Here is a 14951-nt window from a genome sequence, read left to right as displayed (position 1 = left end):
GAGGTAAGGCTTTCTAGACAGGGAGTTCTTTTAATAATGCAGAATTGCATGCTTTTTTCTTTTCTTTTTTTACAGCAGGGATGGGGAACCTGTGACCCCTTTGGAAATTGTTAGACTTCAGCAGCTCCAGCCAGCACACCAAATGGTCAGAGATAATAGGAGTGCTTGCCCAACAAAACCGGGAGCACTTTACAGAAGGGGTGAAAAGGATAAAGAGATAGGGAGGGCTAGTAGATGATTCTCAAGCAAGGCCTACAAGAAATTCCACCCCACCCTCCATTTCCATTTGCTTCCTAGAGTGTAAGAACAAACTCATTCCCCCCCCCCCCACTGAAGCACAGTCAAAACAACAGCACCCAGACCAGAGAGGTAGCAGCAGGTTTGGGGGAACCCCATGGATTGCATAAGTACAATTGTACCCCCCTCAAAAAACCAAAACGGCAGTGGGCACAGGATGCAGACTGCGGAGGGGGAAAATGGGACAGTGGGAAATGTAATGGAGGCCCCAAAAGACAGTGTGGCTGACGGGAACCTGTAACTAAAGCCTGTCACACACTGCAGCAGTTTGTCTCAAGTCTCATTCATAATGTTAGTGAGGAAATGTTGGGTGTACTGTGGTACCTCAGGTTACATACGCTTCAGGTTACAGACTACGCTAACCCAGAAATAGTGCTTCAGGTTAAGAACTTTGCTTCAGGATGAGAACAGAAATTGTGCTCTGGTGGCAGCATGAGGCCCCATTAGCTCAAGTGGTGTCTCAGGTTAAGAACAGTTTCAGGTTAAGAACCGACCTCCGGAACGAATTAAGTAACCCGAGGTACCACTGTACATTAGCTGGGAGATACCTACCACACTAACAGCTAGCCAAGAGATCCACCTTAAACAGAAACTGCCCTCGCCCACAAAACCACCACCCTCCTCAAAATTTCATGCTCAGATATTTATTTACCAGTGTAACCAAAATTGGAGAGATTGCATGTTAATCCCTGCCCCCTTTTAAAGGACCAAAACTCCCCGCAATAATATTAACTATGCTTCAAAATATCCCTTTGTTATTAGGGAGGAGTTTTAAATACAACAACAACAAGAAGGAGGAACTTTCAGTGGTTTAATGGGAAAACAACTACCTGGAACAGAGCCGGGGGGCTCAGCTTCCCACACAAGCAGGTGCTTCCCCCAACCAAACCCAAATTCCAGTCGTCTGTATAATAATTATTAGATCTCTGTGCCCACCTCCACCACCCAGCCCCAAATATGTGGCTATTTATTTACAGAGTAAAGAGGCCAAACAATAAAAATAAACCCAACTATCCTGGGCAGGCAGGAAAATGGAATGAGGTGGGAAGGGGGGGAACCTAAAACTTTGTACAGAGAGAGAAAGGAGTGGGAAGAAAGCTCAAAGCCAAGCTGGGGGGGGGGGTTGGGGAGAACCGGGAGGGGGGCAGTCCAGCCCCTTCAGCTTGTGGCTTGCTGCAAAGGCCGAGCCCAACAACTGCAGCATAGTCAAAGTGGGAAGGGATGTGTGTGTGTGTGTGTGTGTGTTGAGGGAAATGTGTCCATCTGCTGGAGGGCTGTGGGGTGCAGTTTGCGGGGCCGACGTGGTATCCTTCATATGCCACTGTGGGGTGTCTGCCCCTCACACAACGCATTTCGTGGCCCTCAGGGAAAGTGCTGCTGCAGGCCTCCCTCCTCGCCTCTCTTCTTGAAACAGGGCTGGCCTTCCCCGCCACCTCAGAGCCAGGCCTGAGGCTCCCGGTTTTGCCCGTATTGGAAAGCGGCCTGGGACCAAGCCGAAGCCAAGGAGGCTTTTCTGCAGCTCTGGCCCACCCCAGGGAGGTGACGGATGGGCCCCGAGCTGGCACAGGATGAGGCGGCCCGGCCAGCCGGAGCAGGAAGAGGAGGGAAAGCGAGACAGACAGTGAGTAAGGCATGGCGCTGGCCCAGCAAGCTCAGAGAGCCAGTCTCTAGCAGTCCGGTGGCCTTGGCTGCCGCGGCTGGGGGACGCCACGAGGAGGCTGCAAGCACAGCCTCTCCCCTGCGGTGGTCAGTAATCTTCTACCCAGCCGTTTTCCGATATGAATGCGTCTATCACCTCTTTCATGGCAAGGTTGGGGATCAGCTGGTCCTGGGTCAGGGGGCTGCGGGTCACGGGGTCAAAGTGGCCGACGCGCTGGAAAGAACCCAGAAGAGAGTCAGTCAGGCGGCTGCCCAGGAAGCGTCTCTCTCCCGCCTCCCGCAACAAAAATGCTCCCACCAGCCCCAAAATGGTCAGATTCAGGGCCCCCTCTGCCCCCAAAATCTGTTGCATAAGGCAGCGTTCCCATCCTACCTGGATTGAAATCAAAGACATTTTTTAAAATCCCTAAAACGGTTTAAGGGTGTAAACTAATGTTTCATCAGGGTAAGCCTGCTGAAATGAGTAAACCTAAGTTCTGTTTGTTCATTTCAACAGGTTGACCCTGAGCACTGGACACCAACCCTATTTTTTTAGGCCTTTGATGACCTTTCAAAAACTACCGTATTTTTCCCTCTATAACACGCAGATTTTTTCTCCTAAAAAGGAAGGGGAAATGTCTGTGCGTGTTATAGAGCGAATGTGTGGTCCCTGGAGCCGAAAAACCAGGCAAAAATCACATCGAGAAGCTTCAAGGAAAAGGGAAAACTGAAAAGAGGAAGCGGCTGCTTTCCTGCATTCTGCCTCAGGGTCTTACTGCCCACCCTCTGTTTCGTTGCTGTGTTTGCTGAAACGGAACAAAGAGCAGGGAAAGCCCCTCCCCTCCAGGCAAGCTCCGGTGCTGCTGGGGGAGAGGGAGAGAGAGAGAGGGGGGAGGGAGAGAGAGGGGGGAGGGAGGGGGAGGGAGGGAGAGAGAGAGAGAGAGAGAGAGAGAGAGAGAGAGAGAGAGAGAGAGATGGCTGGCTTGGGTGGGGGGAAACTTTTGCCTTTCTTTCCTCCAACCCGTTAAATCCCTCTCCTGCATTCTTAGCCAGCTGCTTCTCTGCACACCCCTCTAATGTCCCTTCTTTGTTTTTCCTTCGCTCCCCACTTAAAATGTGGTTACAAAGCATAGATCCACATGGATCCTCAGGATCTTTGCATTGGGTCACCCCAAATTCACCATCAGATCACATAGCATGTCCATGGCTACAGCCTGCCCCCCAAAAATCACGCACCCACTGTTGCCTGGGGCTGCAATGGTGCAAAAATGTGGTTACAAAGCATGGATCCACAGGGATTCTCAGGATCTTTGCATTGGGTCACCCCAAATTCACCATCACATCACATAGCATGTCCATGGCTACAGCCTGCACCAAAAAAATCACGCACCCACTGTTGCCTGGGGCTGCAATGGTGCAAAAACGTGGTTACAAAGCATGGATCCACAGGGATTCTCAGGATCTTTGCATTGGGTCACCCCAAATTCACCATCAGATCACATAGCATATCCATGGCTACAGCCTGCACCAAAAAAATCACGCACCCACTGTTGCCTGGGGCTGCAATGGTGCAAAAACGTGGTTACAAAGCATGGATCCACAGGAATTCTCAGGATTTTGGCATTGGGTCACCCCAAATTCACCATCAGATCACATGTCTGTGGCCACAGCATGAAGCCCAAAAATGATACATCCACTGTTTCATTCAGAATGTTTTTTCCCTTGTTTTCCTCCTCTAAAAACGATGTGCGTGTTATGGTCAGGTGCGTGTTATAGAGCGAAAAATACGGTATGTCCTCTCTTTCATCTTTGAAAGGACTGGAGGTGCAATTCTCAGAGGGAGGTGAGAACTATCTGAGGGCAGAAAGCCCTGCTGCATCTGGATCCCTGTACTGTGGATAACAGAACGTTCCCATCAAACCTGGTGCAAAGTTGTGGCAGAAGTGCCTGCATTCTTCAGAGGCCTCCTGGAAGGGTTCCTGGCCAGAGCAGTAACTCATCCAGAGATACTGCAGGCATTCTCTAGGGACAGGCACTTGGGGCTCCTGCCTTTGCTTACCCAAGTGAAATGTTTCTCATACCACCTTATTATCCAACACCCATGTATGCGTGTGGAGCTCCTTGACACAAGGAGTGGGGCTGAAGAGACACACCCTGCTCCAGTCAGGATCCCCTCATGTGGGGGAACTTGACACATGTACATCTACATGCATGTACACCCCTTTGCAGCCAGCTGAATACAGAGACAGAGTGGCCCCTCTTGCACATCCTTTCAGTGTGTGTGTGTGTGTGTGTGTGTGTGTGTGAGAGAGAGAGAGAGAGAGAGAGAGAGAGAGAGAGATATCCGAGCCCCTTCTACCAATTTGTGGTATAGCTGGTGTCTGCACAGAAATATGATGCAATTCTGTTGATTGAATGTAAGGTTAACAGCTAATATAAAAACCATGCAGCTGTCCCCCATTTCTCTCTTCTGCAGAAATTATTCTGGTGGCCTTTGCATTTTGTCTTACATTAGAACTCGCTTATATTTGCTCTGGTCTTGCCAGTCGCCTGGGCGGGGCACTGAGGCTCACCCTACCAAACCAGTCCCCTTGTCCAGTTCCCCTCCTGGCTTCTGAAATTCTCGCAGTCTCCACCTTCTCAGCTCTAAGGCAGGCATGGCGGAAACCTTTGCCGCTCCGGATGCTGCTGAACTACAACTCCCATCAGCACCTAGCAAGCATGGCCAATGCCCAATGATATGGGAGTTGTAGTTCTGCAACAGCTGGAGGGCCAAAAGTTTCCCTTTTGTGCTCTTTGGGCAAGAAACTCAACTTTTCCTTCCAAATACAAGCTGTGGGGCTTAGGAAGCTGTTGTTGCATTTGTTCTATATTAGGAAGTCAATGCACCTCCCCTTCTGAACCCTGTCACTACCATCACACCTGCGCAACCATCGTGCCAAAAGGCCTGAATTACCTGGAGGTGCTCTTCAATGTCTTTCCTGTCATACGTGATCCCGCTGGGCGTGATACAGGGTTCTCGCATCAGTTCAAAGCTGATCTTCCCACACAGGTAATCTGGGATGTCACGCTTCTGGCTCAAAGGAGAAAACCAGAGTTAAACTTAGGCAGATTTCAAGTAGGGAGGGGAAACCTCTGGCCCTCCAGCTGTTGGGACGCCCAACTTCCATTAGCTCCAGTCAGCATGATCAATAGTCAAGGCTGATGCGAGCTGTAGTTCAGCAACATCTGGAGGGGCCACAGGTTCCCCATCTCCACTTATAGGGTATGTGATGGGTATTGGATGGAACAGCGAGATGGGGAGTGGAGAAGCCTGGTTTCCAATTCCTGTTCAGCTACAGATGACTTTGGGCCAGTCATTCTCTCAAACCTTTTGACTGTTTAAAAAGGGACCTCCAATAACATAGCAGCTTTAAAAATTATTTTAGCATAAGAATTTCATATAATAATGTGGTTAGCAGGCACACACTCTTATTTCTCTCATACGAGGGAATTGCTCTTGAAAGAGAATGGTCCCTGCAACATGTGGGCACATCATCTAAAGTCAAGCTCGCTCTTTTCTAACAGTCAAATTAAATCAACTATCTGTTGTTTGGTTCAGACAAGTGTGCAATGTTTAATATGACTGAATTAGCAGTGAAGGCAGCTCACCTTAGGCAAGGTCATGGGGCCGCTCTCGAGAGTTAAGATTCTGTTTTCTATGAACGTTCTATTTATTGTATAGGTCCAGTTTTTCAGGTATAATTCTTATTATTTTATGTATGTATATTTTATGTTTGTGTTTGGCTATATCCTGTATTTGGCTGCCTTAACAATAAATTTGATCTTAACAGCCTGAAATAAGTATGTTGATGATAATATTCTGTCCTTCTACCAAGAGGGCACCCAGGGTGACAAACTCATCCTATATATATGCATTCTAAAAACAAATTCTAAAATCAGTTAAAAACATTTTCTCATGGGTTAGTGCATCTGGCTGTTAACAAGAAGGCTGGGGATTTGAGCCCACCCAGGGAGAGCTATGGGCAGGATCCCTGCATTGCAGGGTGTTGGACTAGATGACCCTCAGGGTCCCAACTCTATTATTCTATGATCTAAAGGTTGGCAGAAACAGTGTCCTTCAACCATCAAATCCCTGGGTGAACAAAAATGTTTTCAAATTTCTCCTGGAAGTTAATAATGATGGAGACAGAGGGCATTCCACAACCGGGGGAGTCAGCACTGAAAAGGCCCTATCACAAGTCAGAGCCACACCAACAAGGCTTCACTTGCCGATCTGAGAGGGCTGATGTGCCGATTTACCCAGGTTGGGCCAGCCAAAACTCATGCTACTAATCAACTTTGATTAGGGGCCTCCTATGAACTTGGATGAATTTGAACTTTGAATGAAACATGAACCAAATTAGTTCATTTTGTAAAGGGACAAAAGTCAACTGGAATTTGTTCCTTTTTTGGACATGTCGAACTCGTCCCTTTTAAAAATGAACTTCCCAAGCTGTCTGGGAACCCCCATGGACACTGCCTTGGGTTCCATAACAGAAGAATGGTGGAATATAAAAGCTGAGAAAATACGTAAATGGAGCCGGGGAGCATGGCCCTCTGCTTGAGCTTGCCCTCACCTTTCGCTTCTCATCCACCTGGGAGAACAGCTCATCCATGTCTGCTAGGTACTTTTCCTAAAAGAGAAACAGATCCCTTAGCAGGAAGGAGCAGAGGCTCAACGCAGAAAGCAGGTGAGGGACTTAAGCAGTTAGCTATAGATGGGGCAAACGGTCATATCTGGATGATGAACGCAGACAAACAGGAGGGACAATTTAAAAAACAGCAGCTCAGGTCAAGTTTATGAATGGCCCATAGATCTCCAAATTTACACACACACAGAAAAAAAACTTAAACAATACATTTTTCCATTGTTAAAAATTCGAACAAGATTAGTACAGAAACTGAAAGCTCTTAGCACTTCTGTAAAAACAGGGGCGGGAGAAATCTGCAGCCTTCCGGATGTTGTCAGATTCCAACTCCCATCAGCCCCAACCAGCACGGCCAGCACTCAGAAATGATGGAGTCTGACAACATCAGGAGGCCCACAGGTTCTTCCACTCCTGCTGCAAAAGTTGCTTACAAAGCGTTTTAATTTGGGATGCAAACACTGCAGCCAGCTCAGCTATGCCAGCCTGTGTATACATCCCTGAACAGAACAGGAAGTCCACGTGCCACTCTAGACACCTTCCTTGGGAACAAACAAGAGACAGGTATGTCCGGTTCTTCCGTATCAGTACAAATTGCGCAATAGTAACCTGTTCCGTACAGTTCCAAACTCGTGTTCCTAAATTGCGCGTGGAATGCTGTCACACCTTTCTCCTGAGCATATCCTGGGCTTTTCAACAGCTCCCCATACAATCCTGCTAAGTTCCCCCTGACTTTTGGCTGTGGGGGACATCTCGGGGCCAGGGGGCTGGACAGCAACCCAGTCCTAGGACAGGGATTTACCTGTATCTGTTGGGTTGCAGCCAAGATTAGGCTTACTCAGAGCAAACCCACTGAAATTGAGGTTTTTAAACAGCAGTGGGGTGGCCATCTGTCAGGGATGTGGCTCCTGCATTGTAGGGGGTTGGATAGCTCAGTTGGTAGAGAATGAGACTCCCAAGTGGTGGGTTCAAGCCCCGCATTGGCCAAGGATTCCTGCATTGCAGGGGGTTGGACTAGATGACCCTCGTGGTCCCTTCCAGCACTACAGTTCTAGGATTCTATCATGAACATTGAATAGCCACTTCAGTAGGTCTACTTGGAGCAAACGTTTAGCAAGAGACACTCCACTGGCATTTCTGGGACACTGGCAGTGTAGAAAACTGCCAAAGGGTCCCAATTCCCTTGCTCCTCCCTCAGGTTGAGGTGAGAGCAGGGCTGAACCCTGGCAGATCCCCCCAGTTAATGGGGGTGAGGGACAGATGTCTCACCCCATCACATCTGCTGACACCAAGCAGTGACAACCCAAACAAAACCGTCAACCGAGGGCCCTTAAAATAGAGAGGCTGAGCCCAGGCAAAGACTGACAAGGGTCCTCACATGTTTGGCTTCGATGTTGGCCAGCTGCACACGGCTCCGACTTTCCTCCACGTTCTCCTCTTCCTGCGCCCGTCGACATTCATCCAACTCCCTAAAAGAGAAGTGGGGATTTGGCAACTTCATGGAGCTTGGCAAGGATATCTTTTTTTAAAAAAAAAATTATTTCAAAGCCAAAAAAAATTACAAACATGAAATTCAAAATCCATATTCATTTTCTAACAGCCTATTACATAGATTACCTAAATTAAAATATATCTAATTGCTCTAGGCTTCCCTTGGCTATATGTAAATACAACGCAATTAGCAAATTATATTATAAATGATATTATGGGTTCCCATATACCCCCACTCCCCTTCACCCATGTGTGATCTCAATATTTTACTTCTTCCATCTTGTTGTGTTGTTATAATTTAATAATTATTCAATTGATTCTATTATTATTTTCTTGCTTACCCCTGCACGTTTTACACATTCTCTATTAATATTTCAATTCCGGAACCATATTTTTTCATGTATTCCTTCACTCCATCCCACTCTCTAATTATTCTTTGATTTGAGTGGCCTCTAATAATTGCCATCAATTTTGCTATTTCTACAAACTCACAGAGATTGCTTTGCCATTCTAATAGTGATGGGATTTTCTCCACCTTGAGCTTGGCAAGGCTATCAAAGGCTACCAGCCATGATGGCTATACCCTACCTCCACCACTGGAGGCAGTAATCCTTCTGAACAGGAGGGGGCAGGTCTCTTGTGCTTGGGTCCTGCTTGCCAGTTCCCACAGGAATCTGGTTGGCCACTGTGAGAACAGGATGTCAGACCACTGGCCTGATCTAGAGTCCCCATCTTATGTCACTTATCAAGAAACACGGCGATTGGGAGAGGGAGGTCAGAAGCCACCGCAAGTTGTAGAAAGGCACCGTCGCTTGGGGTCACAGCACATGCAAAGGTTTCAGCTCCAGCCCATGACACTCAGTGGCTGATGGGAAAGAACCTCATCTCCCTGAGAAGCAAGATAGCTGCTTTCAGTGGGAGTAGACAACTCCTACGACTTCCGAGGCAGCTTTTAAAATTCCAAGTCCTTTTTCACGTTGTTGTGAAAGACCTGCTTTACTTTGGTTTCACTCTGTGCCACGTTAGTCTGTTCTAGATTTCCACTTTTTATCTTATGGTTTTAACTTCTACTTGTAAACCACCATCAGAGGACTCTAGTGACGGGCACAGAAATGTAGTTAGTAAGCTGCGTGGGGAAGAGGCACTCAGGCCCACGGATGAATATGGCCCTTCAGACCTCTCAGTCAGGCCCTCAGGACTCTCTTCAGGTCACAGGTGGGGAACCTCTGGCCCTCCAGATGCTTCTGGACTACAGCTTCCACCAGTCGTGGTTACTGGCCATGCTGGCGGGGGCTGATGGGAGTTGTAGCCCCACAACATCTGGAGGACTGAGGATCCCCACCCCGCCCTTGCTCATTCCATCTCCCCAGGCCACTCCTTCACTGATGTGCTCTGCAAGGTCCTCAAGTGCCTGGAAAGGGGCTTTGGACTGTGACAGTGCATCTTGCTTCCCTGGATGGAGAGCTGGGTGTCCTGGTGGATGTGTAAAAACCTCTGGCTTCTGGGTGGTTGTAGCGCAACCTGCTGTACAAAGGCTACGCATTGCATCCATTGCTCTGCCCACCTCTGGCATATGGCCCCTGGATGCTGCCCAACAAAGGAGTGTGGCTGAAAAAGCTTCTCTACCACTGTAGTATATAAAACAAGCTATGCACCCAACACACTCAAAGTCCCCTTTGTTCTTCAAGAGTTTCTCCACCCATATCTGCCATCACTCCCTCTCTTTCATCCTCTCTTTTACCTCTCTTTCTCTGCCATGATGAGCTTGGTGAGATAGGAGTGCAACTCGTTTTCCTGGTTGATCCGCTTCTCCTCAATGTTGTTCCAGCGCTTCTTCTTCGCAATCCGCAAAGCGCTTGGGATGTCGTCCCCAAAGTTCAGTCGTTGCTCTTTGGCTAAGTTGTAGGCTGGAGTAGAGGGAAATATATATATCAAGGAGGAGGAGACGAAATAAAGATCTTGCAATGCAGTGTGCTCTATGTGGGCCTGCACCAAAGGCTCCAGCTAGAGCAAAACTAGGCTGTCTTGATGGGGACAGGCCACTGCTGGCATGCCACTCTAGGGCACTAAAGTCTGCACTGACTGCCCATACACATGAACAAACCTGAATGACTTTCAAGTTGATACCCCGCTCCTTTTTTCTTTCTCAGCCCTGTGGATAGCTCAGTAGGTACAAGAGGAGACTCTTGATCTCGGGGTTGTGGGTTTGAGCCTTGCATTGGGCAAAAGATTTCTGCATTGCAGGGGGTGGACTAGATGACTCTACAAATCTACAATTCTAAGGAGAAAAGAAACTCCACTTCTACTTTAATCAAACCAACCAAGCCTTTGGTTGACTGACAACCTATGCCCTTTTAAAATTTGTTGGGGGGGCTGTTACAGGGTTGCTTTTGTTTTGATTATATATTTTGTGGTTTTATATTCTGATTTTATCCTGTGAACCACTCAGAGACTTGCGGATATAGGGCGGTATATAAATTTAATTAATGATGATGGTGGTGGTGGTGCCTGAACTGAGGGAACTGAAGCTTGTTCAAGCTGTGGTTTCGGAAGAAGCCAGACTGGAAGCATGGCTGGGTCCTGGCTCATTCTACGAAAACAGAAACCACAGTTTCTGACTGTGTACAAGTTGGATGCCTAAAGGCTAGGCCCCACAATTGCTCTCAAGTCAAAGACATGTGGCTGTTCTAGACTCCTTGGCTAAAACTGCTATCCAAAGACAAAGCTGTCCTTGCCGGATTGTTAAGCAATACAGAATTCATTTCGACTTGGGCAGATGCCTGGTTCAAACCCTGGCAAAGGCTGGGGGAAATCCCTGCCTAAAATCCTGGAAAGTGGCTGCCAGACAGTGTAGAAAGTAGTGAGCTAGATTGACCAATGGTCTGGCTCAGTGCAAGGCAGCTATGGTTGATTCTATTCAACTGATTGGTCATCTTGTGACCACCTTGCACTGAAAGGCGGTACCTAGAAAGACACACCCGTACCCACTCGGCTAGCCTGGAAACGAGAGCCAGCTTACCTCTCTGAAGGTTAGCAATGGCCTCGTCGTAGTTCTCCATCTCCATCTGGCACTGCCCCAGGAAGAAGTGCGCCTTCACGGACTGGCTGTCCAACTCCAGGGCATGCTTACAGTCAGCCAGGGCCTTGTCGTGCTGCTGCATCTTAAGGAAGCATAAGGCGCGGTTGGTGTAATAGACTGCCACTAAGGGATTCCGGTTCTAAAAGGAAAGAAAGAGAACATAAGCATGAGGGGCCAGATGGGAGACGAAAACAGCCCTCAAGGGATCTATGGGAGAAGGTGAGGCCCCAGATTCAATCCCTCCAATCACCAGGTAGGACTGGGAGAGACCCTCATCTAAAATTCACAGGTGAGCAATTGCCAGTCAGTGTGGCTTAGATGGGCCATTGCTCGAACTTGGTATAAGGCAGCTTCCTGGGTTTCGGGTTAATACAGCCTTTTCTTCATGAGGACTAGAAACTTACTTTATTTGTTAGTAGACATGTCATAGCCCAGAAGCAGAGCACATGCTATACATGCAGAAAGTTCTGGGTTCAAACCCCAGCATCTTCAGGCGGGGGGGGGGGGGGAATCTCCAGAGAAATCCTAAAGGAGCCACTGCCAGTCAGTGTGGACACTACCAAGCTAAATGGTCAAACAGGGCAGCTTCATATCCTTGATATTTTCAGGCGGGTCTCTACTTCTTAAATTATTATTATTGTTGTTGTTGTTGTTTATTACCCACCCTTCACCCTAAGGTCCCAGGGCAGATTACAGCATTAAAGCACAACATGAAAAACAATTGAAAACACCTTACAATTTCAAAAATAAGGAAGGTTCTAAAAATAGACACCTCAAGTGTCAAAAGTCAGTGTTAAGAGGTGTGTCTTCAGCATTCACTGGGAGCTGTATAATGAAGGTGCCACATGCACCTCTAGGGGAGTAGTGCAACCCCATCCAGGGCAGCCAACCTCCCAGAAGTGAGAACTCAGGGCACATGACACCTCTGTCTTTTCAGGATCCAGCTTCAGTTTATGGGCCCACATCCAGCCCATCACTGCCTCCAAGCACTGGCCTAACACCTCAACTCCCTCTGCTGATTCAGATGGAACCGAGAGATACGAGTTGGGTGACATCTGCATATTGGTGGCACTCCCCTCCAAATCTCTGGATGACAGTCCGCAGAGGCTTCACATAGATGTTAAATAGCATGGGGGACAAGAGGGAAGCCTGCGGGACACCACAGGACAACTCCAATGGCGCTGAACAGCAGCTTCCCATGACCACCTCTTGGAAACAGCCCTAGAAGAGTGGAACCACTGAAGTATGGGGCAAGGCTACAACCGCTACAGAATGAGAGGCAAGTTCCGTCTTACTGATCTCTCAACTTGGACCAGGGAGTGGTTTAAGGACAGTCAGATTTTGAGTTTGCCCCACCCTGCAAAGAGTAGTGTTTTGTCTTTTTGTTTTGTTTTGCATGGGCAGAGTGCATTTCCTACAATCCATTTAGAATCAGATAAAGGGCTGCCAAGTCTAAGCCATGGCTTTCAAAAAGGCTTAAACCCCAGTATATCTTTAAAGAATCACAGAACTGTAGAGGTGGAAGGGATCACAAGCATCATCTAATCCTACCCCCTGCAACTGGAACCCATGACCTTGAGATTAAGAACCTCATGCTCTACTGACTGAGCTACCCATCTTGTCTGTGAGGTTGTATCATTTGAGCAGCTGATTATTTATCATTATTTCTCCAGGCAGGCGGCTACCATTTTTTAAAAAGTAGTGTGCAGCAGCTTAATCTGAAAGGTAGATCACAGGACTCAAAACAGTGAAGAGAAGTGGTGCAGATCTCAGGGAAACCCCTGGAGACAGAGTGATTGCAACCAGAGAATCATGTATTCTGAGTCCCAATAGAAATAATGTGCAGCCACAGACGTGCCACTAAGTGCTAATTGTTAAATGTGCACCTGTGGTGTTATCAGCCTTGCTCCATGGACAGGGGCACATGTAGTGAAATCTGGCTGAAGACAACCTAAGAACTCATTTTTAATTCCTCAAACAAGGAAGGCGGGACCTTTATTCAGCACTGTCCAAAGTAGGAAGGGTTGAGGCTTACAGAAAAGGGTGGCTGGCAAAAGGTCGCCAAGTGAGTTTGCAGTGAAAAACAAGTCTGGAGGTTCAAATAGGATGCTGCTTTATACTGAGTCCGACCATTGGTCCATCTGGCTCAGTACTGTCTCCACTGACTGGCAGCAGCTCTCCAGGATTTCAGGCAGGGTTCTCTGCAAACCCAACCTGAGGATTGAAATTGGGGCTTTCTGCATGCAAGCAAATGCTGTACCACGGAGCTATGGCCCTTTCCCACTTTGCTTGCTTCATCCCTGTCGCCTCCCAAATCGATGCCAAAAGCAGCATGCTCTCTGTCCATGCTCAGAAATGCTGCCTTTCCTCACTGCCTCCTATCACACATTGTTGGAGATAAAACTGAGCATTAAAACAAGTTTTTTTGGCAGGGGGAAGAGAAGGATGAGCTTTGGCAAAAATAGAGCCCTGGTCACACACCCAGGTTTGTTTCTTAATGTCCACTGTTCCCCCTACCTTGCCCCCGTCAAATCAAGGGCCAGAATAATAATCTGCCCACGCTCAGAGAAAAGTGCCCATGCCATTTCCCCCCGCGTTGCACCTTCAAATTATTTTTAGAGTAAGCCTAAATTTATCTCCTCTCCCCACCTCACCCCCATCTGTCTCAAGAGGGCAAGCACTCTGCTGGTGCTCAGAGGGCCATTTTGTTTGGTCACACCTCCCTTCATATCTCAAAGGAAAAGGCTCAGCGATCCAAAGGACACTTACCTCCTACACCACTATTGCATCATCTGAGTGTCCTCCTACCCTGCAGACTGATGCCAGGCTCTACATAGCATGCACTTTGCCCATGTTCAGAGGGCTCTTTTCTTACTCCCCTTCAGCTATTCTTGGGGTAAACCCAAAACACTGGGGAGCAGCTGGGAGACTCACACTGAGTCTTGGTCACCCTGCAGCTTGCTTCCTATGCCACCATACCGGAGAGCAGGCCCTCTGCACATGCCCAGAGAGGCATTCTCCCCACTTCTCATATATTCTCCCAGGATAAGGCTCACGGGCCTGAGCCTCCTCCTCCAGCTCTCGCTCCGCCCCTCCCACGCTCCGCCCAGCCTCTAAACAACAACACTCAGCCCTCAGTCCATGCTCAGAGGTACACACTCCCTTTCTTCACGACTCGCCCCCCTCCGACTCAGAGTAATGTCCGGGGCCTGAGCTCAAACGAAGCCCCCTCTCGCCCCCTCGAAAGCGAGACCAAGCCTCTCAAGTGAGCGCACTCTGCCCATGCTCAGAGGCCACCCGGACCCTCTCGCCGTCCTCCTCCTCCGCCCGCCCGCCCTCCCCCCCCCCCCCCAACAGAGGCCCGACTCACGATGGCCCGCCCGTAGCAAGCGGCGGCCTCCGGGTACTTTCGGCTGACGAAGAGCCGGTTGCCCTGCTCTTTGTACTCCTGGGCGCTGCGGCTCTTCTCCGGGCTGCCGCCCCCGAGGCCGCCGCCGACCAGCCCCACACCGGGTCCGCCGCCCGGCAGCCCCGCGCCGCCGCCGCCTCCGCCTCCGCCGCCGCCCTCCTTCTCCTTCTCCTTCTCCTTCTCCTTCTCCTCCTTCCCCTTCATGCCGCCCAGGCAGAAGCAGCCGCAGCAGCCGCCGCTGCCGGCCCGCCCGGAGGAGCCCGGCGGGCACCGATCGCCCCGGCCTCGCCGCACCGCCACAGCCCGGCCCGGGCCCCGATCGCCCGCAGCAGCAGCAGCAGCAGCAGCA

General features: G+C 49.2%; 1 protein-coding gene across 1 annotated transcript; it reads right to left on the bottom strand.

Annotated features, from left to right (window-relative positions):
- Window positions 1-1094: 1094 nt before the first annotated feature.
- On the bottom strand, window positions 1095-14806 carry STUB1 (STIP1 homology and U-box containing protein 1; the record flags this gene model as incomplete). Its single annotated transcript, XM_081840044.1, has 7 exons — window positions 1095-2170; window positions 4892-5008; window positions 6555-6611; window positions 8002-8092; window positions 9856-10021; window positions 11134-11332; window positions 14564-14806. 7 exons carry the CDS (start codon window positions 14804-14806, stop codon window positions 2045-2047), a joined length of 999 nt encoding a protein of 332 aa, XP_081696170.1. The 3' UTR covers window positions 1095-2044.
- Window positions 14807-14951: the final 145 nt, after the last annotated feature.

Source organism: Podarcis erhardii (genome assembly GCF_964252035.2).
Source record: "Podarcis erhardii genome assembly, chromosome: 14".
NCBI classification, from domain to species: Eukaryota; Metazoa; Chordata; class Lepidosauria; order Squamata; family Lacertidae; genus Podarcis; species Podarcis erhardii.
This window is presented reverse-complemented; position numbering and strand designations above follow the sequence as displayed.